At 39.5% G+C, this 22672-nt stretch overlaps 1 protein-coding gene across 1 annotated transcript in view; it reads left to right on the top strand.

Moving 5' to 3' along the window:
• DEPTOR (DEP domain containing MTOR interacting protein) overlaps positions 1-22672 on the top strand; it is a 135742-nt gene that overhangs the window by 52798 nt on the left and 60272 nt on the right. The window contains exon 4 of the mRNA XM_077847074.1: positions 18012-18190. Coding sequence (XP_077703200.1) covers positions 18012-18190 — 179 coding nt within the window. The remainder of the gene's footprint in view (positions 1-18011; positions 18191-22672) is intronic.

Consider the following 22672-nt stretch of genomic DNA (forward strand, 5'->3'; position numbering starts at 1 on the left):
CAGAGTATTATTTTCTGGAGCCAATTCTCTGAGCCACCGTTGCCCATAGAACAGCATAATGGGTGCCAGATGACACCTGCCAAGGTTGGATTACAGAAAAGGATCCCAAACTTGAGGAGCCTGAGTTTTTTTGGTAATAATCTTTAAGCAGACTGCTCTCTAGCACAAAGCAAGACATGATCTTTGTTAAACAAGACAGTAAGCCAATCTGCCCTTTTGCTTCAGAGACAGACACTATCTTCCAAGTCTGTTCATTGTGCAAACATTCTTTTTTTTGTGTGTGTGTGCAAACATTCTTGAAAAGATAGTTTAGAACATAAGCTGTCAGTGCTTCTCGCAAGATATGAAGGGATGTGCAAGACCTACGGAGAATTACCTCCTGGCAACTAACACAAAACGCACAAATTAATTGGATTTTGTAGCTGATTATTTTTTTTAATTTTTATTTTTATTTATGATAGTCACACACACACACAGAGAGAGAGAGAGAGAGAGAGAGGCAGAGACATAGGCAGAGGGAGAAGCAGGCTCCATGCACCGGGAGCCCGATGTGGGATTCGATCCCAGATCTCCAGGATCGCACCCTGGGCCAAAGGCAGGCGCCAAACCGCTGCGCCATCAAGGGATCCCTGTAGCTGATTATTAAGGGAGCAATAAACATCCTCACCAGTCCTATTACTTCTGTATTTTTTTGTGTTAATCAAAACTACCTTATAGGTTTCACTGTTTAACTTTTATAAGTAAATGTGGTGTTATAAGCATGAAATTTTTTAAAATGGGATTTTTGTGAGATTTTATTTGAGAAAAGAGATTAGTTGTTTAAGAAGTTTTAAAATGATGCTATTTTTAAAGGGCCATCATCTCTTCTCACGAGGTGTTTAGAAATCATTTTAGAACAAAAATGTAAAAAAAAAAAAAAGTGATTTCATTATATGTGCAACTCTATGTGGTCATGGGAAACTTTTGACCTAGAACTTCATCCTTGTTGGATGCTCCTAACCATCTATTCTTTGTTTCTTTTCTTTAAAAAAAAAAAAAAAAGTTTCTTTATAGCAGGTCTTGCAAAATTGTGTGTTTCACCTGGTGGGTTATTAAAATGTTTAATAATTTACCTGTCAGGGAGAGACTAAAGAGGCTCTATAAAACAAACATTATTTTATCATTTTAAGTTTCAACAAAAATTTTATACAGCAGTTATATTTTCAGATAATATCTCTATATAAACACTGCCACACACATTATACATGTAATTTGAAATATAGAAGACAATGTATATGCATGTTGAAAACAACCAGCCCTGGTTCACCTAATTTTTTGGCTTTCTTCTTCTTTTTAAAAATTTTTTATTTACTTAAGAGAGACACACAGAGAAACGCAGAGACATATGCAGAGGAAGAAGCAGGCCCCCTGCAGCAAGCCCAATGTTGGGCTTGATCGCAGGACCCCAGGATCACAACCTGAGCCAAAGGCAGATGCTCAATCACTCCGCCACCCAGGTGTCCTAAGGTTTTCTTATTTTTAATAGCTGCAGCTTCAGTCTGCCAAGGAAGTGTCAACTAGGAGTCAACTTCATGGCTAGTTTGGTCCAGGTAGCTGAGTTCTGGCCCATTGTCTGGGAGTAGAACTAGCTAGGGTCTGCACATTTGGTTATGCCCAGAGACTGGGAGGTAGAGGTGGTGAAATGCATCTGGGAACACAGAGCCATGGGAAACACAAGTGGTGGTGTAGCCACTTCACACTCATCAGGGTGGTGATCACCAAAGCAAACAAAAACAAATCATAAATCACAGTGAAGGTGAAGATGTGGAGAGACTGGAACCCTTGTGCATTGCTGATGGGAATCGTGCAGCTACTGTGCTGCACGAATGGTGAAAAATGGTACGGAGGGGTCTTCAAAAAATTAAATGTAATTACCATATGATCCAGCAATTCCACTTCTGAGTAAGTACCGAAAGGAATTGAAATCAGGGTCCTGAACAGATACTTGTACACACATATTCATTAGCAGCATTGTTTACAATAAACAAAAAGTCAAAGTAGCCAATGCCCATTGATGGATGAATGGATAAAAAAAAATGTGGTATATTCATACAATGAAATACTATTTAGCTTTAAAAAGGAAGAAAATTCTGACATGCTACAACACAGGTGACATTATGCTAGTTAAGTAGCATCAGTCATAAATGGACAAATGTATGATTCTAGTCTAGGGACCTCATACGAGGTCCCTAGAGGACTCAAATTCATAAAGAGTAGGTTGCCAGAGACTGGGGGAAGAAGGAGCAGAGAGTTATTATTTTGTGGGTATAGGGTTTCAGTTTGGGAGGTTGAAAAAGGTCTCAAGATGGATGGTGGTGATGATGGCATAATCATGTGAATGTACTTCATGTATTAAACTGTATCCTAAAAATAGCTAAAATGGTAAAAATCTGTGTTTATTGACCAGAATTAAAAATACCTAAAATAAATTAAAAATTTTAAAACTACTAAAAAAAAAAAAAAAAAGAAAGAAAGGCTGGCAAGAGGAGAGCAGGAAGCAGTCAGGCTTATCTTAGAAGGCCAACAAGCAGGAGAAAGACAAAGCAAGGTGACATCCATATTGTTGGGGCCAGATGTTGATCAGAGAAATTGAAGAGATGGGGGTAAGCCTGCAGATGCTGACGATAATGATGAAAGCAGCAAATATGAGGTATTATTGATGCATCTTGTATATTAAGCTCTTCACATGTGTTGTCTCATGAAAGCCCCATTCTAAGCTAATGAGATAAATACTGTTATTCTCCTTTGGGCAAATAAGGAGATCCAGGCAAGAGAGGTGAAGTAAATCGCTTAGCTTCACAGCCAGAAGGCACAAGGACCATTCCAACCCTGGTTTCCAACTACAGGGTCCATGATCTGAACCACTTTTCGGTCTGTACTTCCTACTTTGCAAAGTTTCTGTAGCATTGAGCCAGGGTGGTAGCAGTAATGAACAGCACTAAATGGTAAAAAACAGTATGCAGCTTAACGGATTTTTAAATGGATCTGAAGAAAGCCTTTGGGTCTGGTTTTGGAAATTGTATTCTCCTTACTGTTCCTTGGCAGTGCCATCCCCCTATAATGTATAGCAGTAATACTCAAGCTTTGTTAACATGCAGAGCAGGCACCAGGCCAGCTGTCCTTGTCCAAAGCCATCAGCCCTAGCTTGTCCTCTACAGATTTCTAGCTTTAGGTGTTAGTTAGAAATGATTTAAAGGTAAACACATTGCTGCTTCAATAGTAGACTGGATTCACTGATGGTGGAGGTTGATGGTGTCATTATTTCTGCCATGTTTCCCTGACCCCGTGTCATTGCAGGGCTGTGGACCAAAGTCTCTGTAACATTCTTTTTGCCAATCAATTTTTGTTGCTACTTTTCAACTTGGTCCAAATGAAAAAGCCATTTAAGATTTCTGGAGTCAGGGAAGCATGTGTCAGAGTTCTTCTCCTGCCTCTTACCGAAACATTCAACCCTTCTGACCCTGTTTTTTCATCCATAAAATTGGAAGAAAATGTGTAATTTACAGATTTGTTGTGAGGACGAAGATAAACTCAAGAGAGCCTCATCTAATGCAGGATGTTATATTTCTAATCTGTAAGGGAAAATGCATATGGTCCAAACTATTCTTGTGTCAGCGCATAAAAAAACACGTGCCTTTCTACCCTAGAGTTATACTTAGCATGGAGAGGCTCTCAGCCTGGACGAGCGACATTTCTGTTCATCCTCCAGATCCACTGTCTCCGGTTTCCAGCCCTCTGAGTGCCCCAGGAGGCTGACCTACATGGGCCGAGGGCATCACTAGGCTCCACGGCCATTGCCTCAGTCCATGGAAGGCACGAGCAGGAATTAAGTAGGAAGAAGGAGAGTAGGTCAGGCTATTATTTCTCTCTTCCCTTCCTATTGTTGAAGGCCTCAGCTCCCTCTCCTTCCCCCATCTCTTTTAGGGTTTGGAAACTTCCCTCGCTCCAGAATCCTCAGGCCTAGAGTTGTTAACGATCAGTGCACTCTGCTAGCCTGGGAGCTTTACATTGGCATTTCCTTGAACCCTGCACATAGCATCAGTAGTTCTTTTATTATGAACTACCTTTTAGCAGCTTATTTGTACATCCTTGTAGTCTCCTGCTGGGACCCCAACTGGTAACACCAGTGAGACCCACCTGGGTACTGTAATGAGTTATCTTGTATCTCCTTGAGTGAACAGGCAGCAGAATTGCCCACACTCCCATGGAAAATTCGTTTGCTCTGTTTTCTCTGAGCCCGTAACATGCATGTTGTGATGGTTGGAATTGGCACAGGGTTACAGTCACCACTGTTGTGCAAGTATGGAGTGTGGTTGGATTGTAGTGGATTAATTTGGCTCCCTTTCTGTTCCTGCTTCACCCCTGGGTTCTAGCCCAGTAACTAGAACAGTCATCTCTCCAATGTGATTTGGTCTCATTCTCTCCAGCTTGACCAGAAGCCCTTGAAGGTCATGGACCTCGGTCATTCTTATTTAGGGATGAAGTCAGTGGTTAGCCCCTTTCTCTTTTTCCTAACCTGTGGCATGTTCTAATTAGAGTAAAACCAGTAGTTATATTTGATAATCTAAGATGACTCTATTTGGATTTACTCATTGTAGGGTCTTAGTGTGGACATTCAGAGAATAAGAATGGCAAACATAGCATCATTTACTGAGCACTTCCTGCTCTAGGTACCATCCTGAGTTTTTCTCACACATTATTTCACTTAATTCTTCCTGCACCTCTCAGTGGGAGAGATTTTCACCATTGATTTACAGGTAAGGCAAGTGAATTTGAGATGGGCTAAGAAACATGCTTTAACCTTCAGATTCTAAAACATAATCCTGGAAAATTTGCTCCAAGTTCAGGCTTTTCACTTTCCCACCATTAGCATTAAAAACTAAGAATTTAGGGGTACCTGGGTGGCTCAGTGGTTGAGCATCTGCCTTTGGGTCAGGTCATGATCCCAGGGTCCTGGGATCGAGTTCCATATCGAGCTCCCTGCACGGAGCCTGCTTCTCCCTCTGCCTGTGTCTCTGCCTCTCTCTCTGTGTCTCTCATGAATAAATACATGAGATTTATTTATTAAAATCTTTTTAAAAAATTAAAAATTTAAATTTGAGCGAACATGTAGAAATTGAATATCATTTCTAATATGCTTTGAATGCAATGACTCTTGCTTACATCTGGAAGAGCTCAAGAACTCAGTCTTTTCTGGAGGAAATAGCTTGTTTGTTTTTAAGCTTTGAAGTTCTAGAGTGAATGGATCAAGGGGGATGGGTATAATGAGGCTATGCCAGACATTCTGCAGCAAAGCAGAAAAAGAACACACACAGAGCAGCAGAGGGGGCAGGACCTTCTGGGAGAAGAGGCACATATTGGAGCAAAGTAGAAGTGGATGTTTGAAGAGTGATACCAGGGGAAGGCATGGCTGAGAGTTTTTAAGGAAGGAGAGTATGCTTACCTTAGAGTCTTTGTGTGGAAACTCCCCTGGGTAGGTGGCTCTGTCTTTAAATGTGGAGATGAGTCCAAGAGGTGTAGTTGCTACATTGTTTTTCTTGCTTTATTTGCTAAATGAAAACATCCCTACTTAATTACACTCTCTTCACACAGAGCTGGGAATGTAAGCCAAGACATTGTTCCACCAAATGAAAAAACACCAAATTGACAGAAAGCATTTATTAATTTCAGGGCCCCTAACAAAAGAGTCTTTCAGACCAGAATGAAAGAAAAATCCAGATTTTTAACTTTATCAAATTGAAATGTGTAGTTTAACTACACATTTAAATTGATTGAAGTGCAACATGCATAAAGTACACATGTCCTAAGTATGCAGCTCAATACATTTTCACAAATTTAACATACTTATGAAGCCACCACGACCCACATAGTTTTTTTAAAAATTTTTTATTTATTTATTTAAGTGAGAGAAAGTGCACGAGCCGGGGGGGGGGGGGGGTTGGTAGAGGGAGAGAGAGAAGAGAGAAGCAGACTCCTCACTGAGTAGGGAGCCCGATGGGTGTGGAACTCGGTCCCAGGACCCTGAGATCATGACCTGAGCTGAAGGCAGCTGCCTAACCACAATTGTAGAACATTTTCATCACTTCAAAAAGAAACCCCTTTAACTTTTAACTATCACATCCCTATTCTTTGATCTATTCCTATGCAACCGCTAATTTACTTTCTGTCCTTATAGCTTTTTCTGTTCTGAACATCTTATATGAATGAAATGATACAATGCATGGTCTTTTGTGACTGATCTCTTTCATTTATCATGTTTTCAAGGTTCATGCATGGGTAGCTTGTATCAGTACTTTATTCCTTTTTGTAGCCAAATGTTATTCCATTTTATAGATATATAAGATTTTCAGTTTCATCAGTAGATGAGTACTTGGGTTGTTTCTACTTTCTGACCATAATGAATAATGCTGCTATAAACATTTGTGTGCATGATTTTCTGTGGATATACGTTTTCATTTCTCCTGGACATATAGTGAGGAGAATGGCTGGATCATGTAGTAACTTTGTGTTTAGTGGTTTGAGGAATGGAGAGATTGTTTTCTGAAGCGGCTGTACCATTTTACATTCCCACCAACAGCATTTGAGGCTTCCGGTTTCTCCACTTCCTTGCAAACAACTTGTCATTATGTGACTTTTTGATTCTAACCAACTAGGGGATGTGAACTGATAGCTCATTGTGGTTTTGATTTGCAATTCCTGATGACCAATGATGCCTAGCACCTTCCTATGTGTTTATTGACCATTTGTATATCTTCTCTGGCCTATTGAGATCATTAGTTCACTTTGAAGTTGGGTTATTTGTCCTTTTATTATTGAGCTCTAAGTGTTCTTTCCATATTCTGGATGCACACACATTGTCAAACATATGCTTTGCAGATATTTTATCCCATTCTGTGAGTTGTCTTTTCATATTCTTGCTGGTGTCTTTGAAGCATAAGAGTTGTAAATGTTGGGATCCCTGGGTGGCGCAGCGGTTTAGTGCTTGCCTTTGGCCCAGGGCGCGATCCTGGAGACCCGGGATCGAATCCCACGTCGGGTTCCCGGTGCATGGAGCCTGCTTCTCCCTCTGCCTGTGTCTCTGCCTCTCTCTCTCTCTATCTCTGTGACTATCATAAATTAAAAAAAAAAAAAAAGAGTTGTAAATGTTGATGTCATCCAATGTATCTATTTTTTCTTTTGCCACTGGTGCTTTTGGTGTCCTACCTAAGAATCCTTTGCCCAATCCAAAGTCATGAAGATTTACCCTTATGTTTTCTTGTAAAAATTTTATGGTTTTAGCTCTTATAATTAGATCTTTAAGATATTTTGAGGTTTTGTTTTGTTTTGTTTGTATAGGGTATGAGGTGCAGGTCCAACTTCTTTTTTTGTTTACTTGTTTTGCATTGGCTCTCTAATCATATCAGCACAATTTGTTGAAAAAAATTATTCTTTCTCATTGGGTGGCCTTGGAATCCTTGTTAAAAGTCAGTTGACCACAGATGTATCAACACAGCAATTTTTAATCTGTTTTAAGAGTGGAGTCTTCAGATTGTACAACGTAAGATCTTGGTTGAAGAATGAGAGCAGAGACTGTTTCCTTTCCTCTTTCACACCACTTCCACAAAAGTACAGCACAAAGTGGTCCTCCTGTCACCTAGCCCATTAACCTGTGCAAAAGTAGGACCTATGTGTCCTTGTGTTCACTTTTTTACTCATTTTCTTACCTTTTTAGAGTATATTTATTTTCTCTAGTTGGTATTGCCCTCAATTTTTCTTTATCCCTTCATCTTACCTCTCCTAAACTTCTTTCTTTACCTCTTTTTCTGTCTTTGTTTTTGGCCCCAAATGACACAAATATTTTCTAATAATTATGGAAATATCCAAAATAAATAATAATCATTCCCTTAAAAGAAGCCTTTATAATATGTTTTAGAGCCCACCTTCCCTGGACAGTTGTTTGAAAAGGCTAACAGAGGTTGGAATAGTTTTGAATGTATTGTAAAAGTGCTCAGCTTTTTCTTCCTGGGTAATTTTACAGTTACGAAACCATAGCTGAATGTGGCCTTTTAGGGTAGCTGTGGCCTTGAAATCACACTTGGCTTCTGTCTAAAGCTGATTCAAGTTCTGAAAATGTTTACTACAACAACACTAAAAACCATGGGCAATGTGAAAATTACAGCTCAGGTCCCAGAATACCAGTCTCTTCAGAGCATAAAATCAGCACTAAAAAGTTCTAGTTTTTCTTTAAGCGAATTTAAAATAGCAAGCAAGGAGGAAGGTATTTCACCCTTCAAAGACAAATAACCCTCTCTATTACTGTTGGCTTGGGATATTTTTAGTTTTTAGTTGATTAACAAATATTTGTTGGGCACTTGTGGTATACGCCTTCCCTAGGCTCAATTTTTTAAGAAATGAAAACATTTAAGGCATGGTGTGTATCTTTCAGAAGCTTCTAGCTCAGCTGGAGTGCATTAAAAATTGAATGGATACATAAACCATGGCCCTGATTTTAAGTTCAAAACAGAGAGAGATCTGTCTGGCTTGTACTTTAGTGGGGATAGCTTCAAAGAGGAGTTAGTACTTAATCCAGCCCTTTAAAGCAGAGACCCACTGCATCATTTAGCACCTACTGCAAATGAGAACCAGGTAGCTTTTTGCCCTTTCCTTTAGGCTAGGGCAGTCATTTCTACACAGGACTGCTCATGAGGAATTAGGGCTGGACTTTAGCCCTCCTTTTTGCCTGAAGCCAGGTTTCTTTGTGCGGTGAGCAACCTGTATCACTGTACAGTGAGCCCCCCTCCCCTTTTCAAAAATAGTTTAGATTTCTTCAAGGAAGAAAGAGGAGATGTGAGGGAATAGCGTAAGTAAGGAAGGAAAATGAAAGTGAAGATGTTAAACTCAGTGTATAGTATGAAGATGAAAGCAGGAGCGAAAGCAGGTAAAACATACTTGTTGGCAAAGGATGTAAAATGCTGTTTTTCCCTTCTTTCTGTCACCCTTTCCAGTATGTAGCGTTTTTACTCATAAATATTAACTGAACAGTTTTCTGTTGACTAGTTCCAAACCTAATTATTATGAAAATTATGTCAGTTTATCTGTATATCTGTTTTATAGACAATAGCATAGTACTTAAAAATACCAATGCTCATGTAAGCATTTCTTCCTAATTAATACCTTCTTTCTAATCACAGAAGTCAATCAATGTTGTATATTTAAACTGTATGTTGGGAATATACATGTAAATACATCATTTATACATTGGGAACTGCTTTTTATACTGGGTATTAATATAAGCATTTTGTCAGGAACAAGTCATCCAGTTAAATATAAGCTTAACCTTGGGGCTCCTGGGTGGCTCAGTTGTTTAAGTGTCTGACTCTTGATCAAGGTCATGATCTCAGGGTCCTGAGATTGAACCCCATATGGGGCTCACACTGAGCTTGGAGCCTGCTTCAGATTCTCTCTCTCCTTCTCCCTCTGCCCCTCCCCTCCCTCAATTTCTCCCCCTCCCTTTCCCCTGCAAGTGTGCATGCTCTCTCTCTCTCTGAAAAACAGCAACAACAATAAAACAACCTTAATATAACTTCTTCATTGATAACATTTTCCCCCAGTTACAAAAACAGTACATTCTCCCTGGGGAATAATTTGAGTAATAGAGTGTTCTATTAAGAAGAAAAGAAAAATCATTCACAAGCTACCCCCAGGAATAAGAAAGTCTTTTAATATTTGGGTGAATGAATTTTTAATTTTTAAGGGTTATCATGTGTATTAAGTCATACATTTAGCCTTTTAAAATAATTTATCATTATATTAACAAATGACTTTTTAAAAAGCTACCTTTCTAAAATCCTAAAGCATCTTTTTGGCCACATAGCACATGGATCATTGTGACTCTCCCTAGCTTGTGCCCTTGAGTACCATTTATGTATGTTCTTGTGTTATATAGGGCCTTCTCAGCTATTTTGAATTTTTTTCAGTGCACAAAGAGATCACTATCAGCTTATTTCTATTTCTGTATTGGCCCCCAAATGTAGCAGTTCCTTCTATTGTAATGCTGCCTTCCCCCTGGGTTAAAGTGAGCCTGGGAAATCTGACTCAGATATATATCCAGGAAAGGTTGAAATCAACTCACATACACAATCAAAATCTGATGTGTACATGCTTACATGAGGCAAATATTGTTAATGCCTAACACTGATTTGGGCATATGGCTTTATGTCATAATTGTAGGCCAGAACAGGATAATTTTGATTAAAAAAGAATTTGTTCTACAAAATATAAGAGTTTCTGAGCATCATATATACTTCTGATTACTAATTAAAATAGAGTTGTTATTCTTGTCTAGAGAAATGCACACAATCTTAATTTTTGCCACTAAGGGGTTTGATTTTATCAAATAATGACTCCATCTAGAAAACTTTTATCATCATCATCCTCATCCTCATCATGGCTAAAATGTATTCAGGTTTTCAGGCGCAACTGACACTGTGACTGAAGTGTTCCATGCATTATCACACTCATAACTGCAGAACTCCCCAGTGGTCACTTAGGGGAAGCAAGGTCATGAAGCTAACATGTATGCAGTTAGGATTGAAAGCTGGATTTGTCTTTAATCTCATGCTTTTAAAACTACTCTCTACTTTAAGTAAAGTAAAAAATATTAAATAAATGAGGAAGAGACAACACAACACTGTGAATGAGCTATAAGAATTGAAATTGCCTTTCAGGGATCCCTGGGTGGCGCCGCGGTTTGGCGCCTGCCTTTGGCCCAGGGCGCGATCCTGGAGACCCGGGATCGAATCCCACGTCGGGCTCCCGGTACATGGAGCCTGCTTCTCCCTCTGCCTATGTCTCTGCCTCTCTCTCTCTCTCTCTCTCTGTGACTATCATAAATAAATAAAAATTAAAAAAAAAGAAATTGCCTTTCAGCCAATTAATGAAAATAAATCCGTGTGGTTCCTACTCTCCAAGATGGTTCCAAACTTTTCCACCTCTTGCTATGCATGCATGTTGCTCTTTCCTTCCCATTGAGTCTGGCCTGAGTCTGATAGCTTTATTGAATACAATCCAGGGCACTTGACATTCTGTGACTTTGGAGCCCGGCTGTTAAAGAAGGCCTGGCTAGGTTGATGGACTTTTGATGACTGCCAAAATAATTCAACAGGGAATGAATAATCTTTCAACAAATGGTGATGGAACAACTAGATAGCCGCATACAAAAGAATGAAGGTAGACTCCAGCCCCATGCCTTCTAGAAAAATTAGCTCGAACGGATTATAAAACTAGATGTAAGGACTAAAACGTAAAACTCTTGGAAGAAGACATATGAGCAAATAAATTTTCCTGGGCTTGGGCTAGGCAGCGGTTTCTTAGCTGTGACACTGAACACACAAGTGACTAAAATGGAGAATTTGAACCACTTCAAAATTTAAACCCACAGAATGGAGAAAATATTTGCAAATCATGAGTTTGATAATGGACTTGCATCCAGAATATATAAAAGATGTTTAAAACTCAATAATGAAAAGACAACCTAATTTTAAAAATAAACAAAGGCTCTGAATAGACATTTTCCCAAAGAATATATACAAATGGACAATAAGCACATGAAAATATGCTTAATGTCATTAATCATCAGGGAAGTGCAAATCAAAACCACAGTGAGATACCACTTCACACCCACTAGGATGGCACTAAGAAATAAGAATGGATGGTAGCAACCGCTAGCGAGGATGTCGAGAAATTGGAATCCTCACGCTTTACTGGTGGAAATGAAAATAGTGCAGCCAGTATGAAAACAGTCTGGAAGTTTCCCAGAAGGTTAAGCAGGGTTACCACATGATCCAGCAATTGTACTCTAGATGTATATGAAAACATATGTCTATACATAAATTGAATATGAATGTTCATAGCAGCATTACTCATAATAACCAAAAGTGGAAACAACCCAAATGTCCATCAACTGATGAATGGGTAAACAAAATATATTATATCCACACAATGGAATATTATTTGGCCATACTAACTGTGGAAGGAATAGAATAGTAATACATGCTATAGCATGGATGAATTTGAAAACATTATGCTAAATGAAAGAAACCAGTCACAAAGAGCCACATATTATATGATTATATTTATTTGAACTGTCTAGAGTAGGCGAATTTGTGGATGCAGAACATAGACTAGTGTTTGCCTAGGGATGGGGCACTGGAGAAGTAGGGAGTGATTGTAATGAGGTTTCCATTTGGGGTGAGGGAGATGTTCTAACATGGATTGTAGTGATGGTTGTGTACTCTGTGTACTAATACCATTGAATTGTACATGCTAAATGGGTTAATTGTATGGTCAGTAGATTAGTTTTCAATAAAGCCATACGCAAGTTCTGGTACCATCTTTCTCCTTCCTCTTGAGCTCTGCATCTCAATATCCAGCCTGCCTCACTAGACAGAGAGGCTGCATTGACTCAGGAGCACTGCAGCACCAGACACCAAGCCCTAGCCAACGTCTGCAATGGCATGAGTGACCCCTAGCAAGAGTGATGGAGGTACTACTCAGTTGAGCCCCAGGCAACCCACTAAGATATAATGAAATAGTGGTTGTTTCAAAGCCACCAACTTTGAGGATAGCTTGTTAGAGAGCAAAACATAATTGGAACAAGTAGTAAGTCTTGCCTTAACACTGTGACCACATATTAGTACTAAAATCAAATCCCATGAAAGTCTTTATCTTAGAGAGGAACCTGCATAGGAACATTATTTGATTTTAAGAAGAAATGAAATAAGGAACAACTAAGGCTGGCCGGGCATGTTTTAAATAGCAGGCTGGCCAATTTGCCTCTTCTCTAAAGAGCATTGGCAACAGCAGCTAACCAGCTGCTTGTCCAGAGGCCACCAGCTACTTAGCAGGAGCTCCAGAGCTTTCTGGCAGGTCATGTTTCTGGTTACAAGAAGTGACACAAATAAACCCTATCCATTTGTCCTCCCCACACCCAAAAATAAAATTGCTGAGCTAGAATGGACGGAGTGTTATAAAGAGAAAGAAAAGCCAAGCATCTCCATCTGTGTCTTAAATGGAGAGTATCGATAGGGCAGGAACTCTAGATTCACCTCATCTGCATATAGGGTCAGTATTTAGGTGTTTTTTTTGTTTTGTTTTGTTTTTTGGCCTGTATTTGTTTTCTTAGTTTTATTATAGTTGGAGACTATATAATCATGTTTCATAGAATTTAGGAATCCTTGCTAAATCAAACTTCCTGAATCAGATAAATGGCATTTAATCTAGATTGTCTTTTTTTCAAAAAATAAATTTGACATGTAACATTGTGCAGCTTTAAAGTGTGTAGTGTGTTACTTTGATGCATTTCTATATTGCAGTATGATTGTAGATACAGTAATGTTTATCACATAACATAATTGTGCAATATTATTGTCTGTATTCATTACACTGTGTATTAGCTCTCTATGGCTTATTTACTACTTGTTACAAGTTTGTACCCTTAAGCCTCAGTCTCATCTACCCCCTCAAGTCCCCTAGTCTCACCACTTTACTCTCCCCCCCCCTTTTTTTTTTATAGATTTCATGTTTTAGATTCCACATACAAGTTACATCATATAATACTCATCTTTCTCTGACTTATCTCACTCAGCTAGCTAAATAATATTCCATTGTGTATATGTACCACATTTTTTTTTAATGTACCACATCTTTTTTATCTCTTTATCTCCTGATGGTCCTTTGGGTTGGTTCCATATCTTAGCTATTGTGAAAATGCTGTGATAAACATGAGAGGGCAGATATTTGTTTGAAATCCTGTTTTCATTTCCTTTGGATATATACGCGGGAGTGGAATTGATGGATTATACAGTAGATATATTTTTAGTTTCTTGAGGAGCCTCTATATTGTTTTCTGTAGTGGTGGGACCAATTTGCAACCCCACCAACAATATAAAAGGGTTCCCTTTTCACCACCTGCTCACTAGTATCTGTTGTCTCTTACCTCCTTGGTGATAGCTAAGGGTGTCACTTTTAATAGTCTGGGATAACGATGTGGAGCAGGAGAATGCATATAATTGAGTTGCATTTATTCACTCAGCTACATGTTTTGAGGATCTTTTGTATTAGAAAACTACTGTGAACCACATAGGTAAGGACAGTTATCTAAAAAAAGGCTTATGGTTTGAGTAGGCAGTTCCTCTGGGGCTCTAAAGATCCTGCAGGGAACTATGGGAGCCCTTAGATGTGGCATATGGTCCAGATTTGTGGGGTCAAAGAAGACTTCTTAGAGGAAATAATGTTTACAACTGGAAAACCAAGGAGGCTAGCTTGCCTCTATTTTCACACCAAAATACCAATACCAATTTCACACCAATTATTTGAGGGTCAAAAGAAATTAAGATATGGTGGTGTTCCTAATTTGGGCATGCACATAGGCCCTTTATTCTCTTTTCTAGATTCTTATCTGCCCTTTTGGTCTTCTTAGAAGGACGTGGTCACTGTAATATTAAATATAATTCTTATTACTCATACCAACTAGATGTTACTCAACCTGGGAAAGCAGCCCAGGAGCTTTCTCTAAGGATGGATTAAAATACAGAAGAGGATTGACTTGGAGAAAGGTCTAAACAAAAATAATTTTTTTAAATAAAAAGATTTTTAAATGAGTTCTGTTCCATGCTAAGAAGGTTTTTTTTTTATGAGTTCTCTTAGATGCTGATAGCTTTTATAAATACTCCTAATATAAAAGCATATACTTAGAACTTCTTTTTCCAAAGATTTTTGATAACAGAATCCAGGAAAGGAAGTAGATTAGGTATTTTCTTCCTCACTTAATAGGGGAATGCTGAAGTAGTGAGAAGTTATGTGATTAGTTTGTGGCTAGGCCCTCTGGCCTCCTACCTCCCAATCCTGTGCCCTGCCATGACTTTTATATAATAGGACTCTGAAGGTTCTGCTGGGATGAGTGGAGGGAGCATGAAGGGGGTTTCCCTTGTTTCATAGCTGTTGGGCACAAATCCATCCTGCCCTGGGGTAGGTACCATGATTCATTAAGTAGTGTAACACTTTGCATATACCTTATCTTTTATACTGTACAGCTGTTTGTCATAATCATGGGTTAAAATAACATTATTCACTTGAGAAAATGGAGGCTGAAACAAAGAAAAGCAGCTTGTTTTGTATCTTACAGTTAGGTGCTCAATTCTGAATAAACTTAAGTCTTCAAATTCCTAGCCTAGTATCCTTTCCACAGCAGTATTGGGCACTAAGTGCGAAAGCACTGAAAATACACACCTTGTGATTGGACAGTCAGTATGGAGGTTCAGTTACTCCAAATGAAATGATTTATAAACATGTATAATGTGCCTCTTTGCATGACCTTCAGCAAGTTTCCTTCCTGAAACATTGAATGCTATCATTCATTTTTTTTCTCATTTGTATGAGAATTGCATTTTGTGCATTCAGATTTAATTGATATAGAATGTTATATTAGAGAGTGACATTTTTCTCATATGGATGAGGAGGGGATTGGATTACAGTGATCTCTAAGGTTTTCTCCTGCTCTAGAATGAAATGGTACTTGTGTTGCATATTATTTTTAGTTTGAAAAGAAATGAGGGTTTTTAAAAGAAAAACTTTCATGTGAGAGATAGGAACCTAATCAGGAATTGTTTTAAAGAGAAAGAAGACACAATGATTTTGGCATTTTATCGGATTCCATTTTCCATTAAACAAAGTTTTATGGGCAAACACAGGCCCTACCCTGTTGGAGCTTAAAATTGAGTAGACAAGGTAGTCTTTAATGTGATAATCACCCAAATTGTATAGGGAGCAATGAATGGCCTAATGGAGACCCGAGGATAGCTGAGATACAAAGGATAAGGAGTCAAATAGGCTTAAGAAGTAGAACAGTGGAAAGGTGGGGGACAGCATTCCAGCTGCAATAATGACATATCCAAAGGCCCTGTGGCAGGTGATGTATAATATGTTTGAGGAACTATAAGAAGACCATCCCTGAAGCAAAATGAGGTCAGAGGTGAAAATGGTCCTAAAGAGGTAAAGGGAAAGATTGTGCATGCATTAAAGATCGGTCATATAAAAGATTTTGGTCTTTAGTCTAAAAGCAATCAGAAACCATTGAAGTGTATCTTCAACAGGATTAGGACATTATCAGGTCTGAGTTTGAAAAAGATAAATTTAATTGCTGTGTCTGGACTTCAATGCCTGAGTTTACAAGGAGAACAAGAGTGGGTAGCTAGTAAAGTCTATTGAAGAAACCATTGTAACTGGGTTAAGGGTGTTGGTATTTTGGACTAAGGTAGTGGCACCATTGGAGATGGAAAGACCTAGACATATAGGAGTATGATTTGGGACATAAAATTCACAATTCATACGACTGTCTGGACTGGAGTTGGGGGGATGAGGAAGATGGAGGCATAAATGATGCTGCCTTGTTTTCTGGTGGGATGATGGAAGTACTAGTGGCACAGGACCAGGTTTGGAGGAAGAACCTGAGTTCAGTTCTAGGTTTGTTGATTCTGAGGTGTTTTTGAGATGTCCACGTGGACACCAAGGTCTGGAGTTGAGAATATAGGCTTGATTTAGCGACATGAATTTGGGAATCTTTGGGGCATGGATGGCAATTGAAGCTACAGGGATGAAACAATCTCCCTGAGAGATGATGCAATGAGAAAAGAGGTATTTGGGGATTTGAATCCCAAGAAATTCCAGCCTTTAAAGTCCAGGGAGATGAGGAGGAACCAACACAAAGGTAACTGAGAAAGAGGTAGGAACAGAGGGACAGGAGGGAAACCAGGGGAATATAATGCCCCTCTGGAGGAGGGGAATGGTCAGCAGCATCTATTGCTATTAACATCAAACAAAGCGGGGATCTATAAATTCCCATCATATACGGATGCAAGTATTCTCCAAAAGTACAACACCAGCGGGAGCTCTTTCAGAGGTATGGTGAGGACAGACGCGAGGGCAGTTGGAGAATGCTAGAGAAGGAGGTGTGAGAAATAAGCTCTGTGGGGACGGGGGTGTTGTGAAGGAGTGGCTTACGTCAGTTCAGGCTGCTGTAACAAATGCCATAGACTGGGTGGCTTAAACAATAAAGTCTTATTTCTCACAGCTGGGAAGCAGAGAGGGTCCAAGATCAAAGCATCATGCAGATCTGGTGTCTAGTGAGGGCCCTCTCCTTGGTTTGCAGACAGTCTTCTCCTTGTACCCTCTTCAAGAGAGAAGGGGGAAACAAGCTCTCTGTCTCTTCTTGCAAGGGCAGTGATCCCATCATGGGGACTATGAAAGTCACCTCCCAAAGGTCCCAGCTCCCAATACCATCACACTGGACAAATTTGATTATATAAATTTTGAGGGGACTCAAACATTCAATCAATAGCAGTCGTCTTGTTAGCCCAGTGATTCAGGAAATTGAGTGACTCTTTTAGGAAAGAAATACTAACTTTTTTAAAAAAAGATGTGATGGGGCTTGGCTAATAAATTGCCCTTTTCAAGGTGGCTGACCAAAATGCAGTCTGCTAATGTGGGTTTTGGATTACATTTCCAGGTTCTTCTTTTCTTTTTCTTTTTCTTTTTCTTTTCTCTCTTTCTCTTTTTTTTTCTTTTTCTTTTTCTTCTTTTCTTTTCTTTTTTCTTTTTTCTTTTCCTTTCTTTTCTTTTCTTTTCATTAATCACTACAGCGTGAGGCTTGCACTTACAACCCGGAGATCAAGAGTTGCAACTCTACTGACTGAGCCAGCCAGGCACCCCACCAGCTTTTTTTTCCCCCTTAATTACCAGGAGCAAACACATCTCTTTCACTCCTGAAGCAGATCCTTCTGTTAAGCATTACATTTGTAATAGCACATGACAGTCACACTTGTCTGTCTGACAACTTTGCTGTGATACTTCGCAGAAACCTATGATGTAGGATTTCAAATTAGCTATTTTCCATCCATGTAGGTTTATTTTTCTTCCCTTCCTTCCCTTCCTCCCAGGCTGATGAGCCCTGAAAACACACTCCTGCAAGCGAGGGAAGAGGAAGGGGTCAAGTATGAACGCACCTTCATGGCATCTGAATTCCTGGATTGGCTGGTTCAGGAAGGTGAGGCCACGACAAGGAAAGAGGCCGAGCAGCTTTGCCACCGGCTTATGGAACACGGCATCATACAGCATGGTGAGTGTGTGGCTCAGCTTTGGCTGAGGTAACAAACAACCCTAAAATCTCATGGCTTACCACAACAAGCATTTATTTCTCACTCATGAGTCTACAAGTCAGTTGTCCCTCTGCATGGACTTGAGCTCAGCTTGGCTTGTCTCCAAGCTGGGCTCAGGGTCAGCTGGGTTGGCCATCTATTCTCACTCTGGGACCCAGGCTAAAGGAACATCTACTCTCTGGGATATATTGTTTTTATAAATGAGAGCAGAAGCTAAAGAGGGCAGACAGATTCTTGTAGTGTCTCCAAATGTGATCTAACATCCTCAACGCCCATATCCAATTGGCTACAGCAAGTCATCTGGGTCAGTCCAGATGGGAAGTAGATGCTTCGCCCAAAGTTGGCTGCAGGGGGATAATGAGAATTTGCTGAACCATGGTGCACACTGCCACAATGAACAACTAATCCAAAAGGCCTCATAGGAGATTCATTTTCCTTTTAGGCCTGAATCATAATGATGATGGCCTATCCTACTGGTTAGGAACTATGTGAGGTATCTATTGCTGCATCAGAAATTACCCCAGGCATTAAAGGTATAAAATGATAATAAATGTTTATTACCTCACACAGTTTTTGTGGATCAGGAAGTTGAGAGAGGCTTAGTGAGGTGTTTCTAGGTTTGGGTCTCTTGTGAGATTGCAGTAAAGATGTCAGTCGAGGGCTACGGTTGTCTGAAGATGTGAAAGGCTACAGGATTGGCTTCCATGGTGGCTCACTTATATGCCTAACAAGTTGGTGCTGGATGTTGGCAGAAAGCTTCAGTCCATTGCTGTATGGACTTTCCATAGGGCTGCTTGAGAATTCTGATGACATGACAACCTGGCCTCTTGTAGAGGGAATAATCTAAGTGAGTGCGAGACAGAAACCACAGTGTCTTCTGAGTGAGTCTTGGAAGTCACACACTGTCATTTTCTCAATACTCTACTGACTACCAGGTAGGCCATATTCAATGTGAGAGAGGACTATAAAGGGGGTGTGAATGTCAGGAGGCAAGGATCACTGGAGTCATCTAAGAGGCTAGCTATCACAAGAACATAGGCTCTGGAATCCCAACTCCACCAGTTATAGCTACTTGCCTTCTCTCATCTATAAAATGGCAATATCTACACAGGTGGTTGTAGGAGTAAATGTGATAGATATAAAGCATTCAGTTCAGTGCCCTGCTCATAATGAGTACTCAATCAATTTATTAACATAGCTACAAGGTGTAAGCTTTGAACAGTGAGGACAGGGCTGCAGCCAAACAGGCATATCAGCATAAAAGTCAATAGGAAAGGTAATACTTGAGTCGTTCTTGCTGTGAATTCCCCTACCCCTACTCCCACCCAGGCCTAGGATTTCTGTTCCGAGGTTAGGAAGATAATAATGGGATTATAGAGATGAAAGACACTTTCAAAATTATTTGGAGAAGTGATTTACAGCTGCAGATTGCAACCTTTTAGTGGACTGTGAAATAAATTTAGAGAGCCATTCCCAGCATTATTTCTATACTAAATACGGTCCAGGGATGGTACAGTGTCACCATGGGAGCATGATAGAAATGCAGACTCTCTGATCCTACCAAGTCCTGCTGAATCTAATCTACATGTTAGCATGACCTCCAAGTGTTTTGAATGCACTTTAAAGTTTGACATGCACTGGACTAGATTTAACTAGAATAGTTTCTTGTTTCTGTTGGAGCATATTTTACATGGTATGGTTAAGTAGTGTTTTGTAAAACTTTGATTTCAGTGAGATAATTATATAAACATGTGAAAATATTCATGTGTGTATCAATTTGCCACATACAAATTGTTACTGTGTGTTGGGGTCAAGTATCTTGAAACCCACTGATCTACAGGCATTGGTCAGAGAGGCACTCACGCCACACAGTGTATTCCAGGGTGGCTTCTCCTATGTCACACTGTCACGATCGAACTCACAACTGTTTATTGATGGCCTTATATGTCTGCTGCAGGGCTAAGCTCACCGAGGGTGGGAAACTGAATAGAAAGTAGAGTGCCAGTGTGGTCTCTGGACTTAGTTTCGAGTCTTGTTGGGACTATAAGATGGATATAGAAGCATTTAGCAAATGATAGATGAAGGATTGTACATTTTGTTTATTTATTTTAAACTCTGTGGCAGGCACCATTCTAATGATTTCACAAATATTAACTTATTTAAACCTCTTAAACACTTTGAGGCAGATATTCTTTGTGTTATTATTGTGAAATTTATTTTATTGTGTTAAGAACACCTAACATGAGATCAATCTTAACAAACTTTTAAGTGTACAATATGGTATTGTTGACCATAGGGTAGGTGTTCTTATTATCATTTTATAGAAAAGGAAACCAAGGCACCGGTAGGCTAAAGAGTTCATCTGAGGCCACTTGGGTAATCACTTCCAAATGGATATTTGCTAATGAACTCAGAGTTGTTTGGAGTGTGGGGCTTTCCACAGTGAAAAACAGTGCATTTGAGTTACAGTTAGTCCTGCCATCTTTGCTAGGGATGAAAAACTTGGTGATACCAAGTTCCAGAGGAAATCAACCTCTTATACTACAGTTTACTGACTGATACTGTAACATCTTCAGAGAGAAGAGAAAGGGTGACACGGAATGATTTCCAAATGATTTCCCAAAAGAGAGTAATTATACTTCAACCACATTGTAATTTTGTAATGCTATCAACATAAAATGCCATAAAGTTGCAATGTAAAGGATAAAATAAGGCATTACTAAAAGCAAATCTTAACCCCAGAAGTTTGCTTCCCATAGTTTCAGGAGGATTGAATATTCTCCATCTATAGATGTCAGGGTTTCCAAGAGAGTCCCAGTTTCCCAGCATAGCAATTCATTGCTAGATTACAAGTTCTATGTTTGAGATACAAAAATATGGTCACCATGTATGTGTATGTTAGAGCTAATGATAAATACCAGTTAGTATCTTAAGCAAAGCTCTGAATTCTCTAGCTAATAATTAACTTCACAGGTTAAACATTAAAGGAAGTCAGATGTTAGGCTTTGAGCAGAAGTGGTTCCCTAGATTGAAACCAGTAGACATAAAAAATCAGGCCCACTGTGAAATCCTAACTGGCTTCATTTATGAATGGTGAATGATGCTCTGTAATCAAGACATAACTTGTTAGATGAGTCATTAACTTACAAGCCAATATAGGTACGTGTGTGTGTGTATATACACACATGCATGCATATATGTATATATTGATACAAATGTATGTATGTTGGCCACATATGCACATATTTATCCAGCCTTCTCATTTATTAAGGTTTACTATATACCAGGCACTGAGCTAAATACTATATAGATTTTAATTTTTTACATTTATACATTTAATATTAAATATGTATGTGCTTCACATATATATGACATATATATAAAATCTTATTACATTTTCACAGCAATTCTGTGACATTGGTATTATCATTATTATTAAAGTTTTACAGTGAAGAGTTCAGAAGTGCAAAGCCTTTAAGATATTTTCCCAAGGTTGTATAGCTAACCAGTAGCTACTAGGTGCTGTGGCCGAGACAGACATTTTTCTTGACCAGGATGTATATAACTCGGTGTGGCTACCTGACACAGTGAAATAAATGCTGTCTTGGGAGGGAGACAGACAGGAACTTGGTCTCAGCTCCTCCATATACCAAATGGCCATGTGGACATCTCAATTCTTCCATTTCTTAGATTTTTAGATTTATGAAATTAGAGTCACATTATATACCTTTGAGAGCTATTTACTCACTTTGCGGGGGAGATCATGTAACTTCCCCCACGTACCAGAAGGACTCAACATATAGTTGGATTCATGGCTAAGATTTATTATGGTGAAAGGACACACAGAAGGGGAAAAAGATGTATCAGGTGTTGTCTGAAGAAATCCAGGCACACGTTTCCTCTATCTTCCCTCCCAGAGTCACGTAGATCTGGCTCCTTCCTCCAGCAGGAACATGCAGTAACAAATGTGCAATGTCTCTTCCCAGGGAGGAGCCCACTTGAGACTCAAATAGAAGGTTTTTTGGGGGTTGCTGCTCATGGAGGGGCACTCTGCCTGCTTGGCCAGGCACAACTACCAGCATTCCAGACTCTCAGAAGGAAAGCACATGTTCTCCATAAATCATAGCATTTGTACAAACAATCTAGGCAGACTGGTATAGCAGAACGCAGTGCACCAGGTGGGTAAAGTTGCCTTATCAGTTGGTAACTTCGGGAAGTTTCCAAAAGCCAAGTTCCCAGATGCAAGTCACGGGCCAGGCCCACAAGTGAGCCCTCTGTATCAGGGCTGCTATGGTAACTCTTGCACAGAGCTGCTATGAGAATTCAATAATAGCTGTTGGCAAAGGCTTTCTGAACAGTCTACTTCTTATGGCCCCCAGATGCCAGCTATTGTACACGATCTGATGAACTGTAAATAACAGCTAAAATTTATAGAGCCCCTA

The sequence above is a fragment of the Canis aureus genome, chromosome 14, assembly GCF_053574225.1.
Source record: "Canis aureus isolate CA01 chromosome 14, VMU_Caureus_v.1.0, whole genome shotgun sequence".
NCBI lineage: Eukaryota > Metazoa > Chordata > Mammalia > Carnivora > Canidae > Canis > Canis aureus.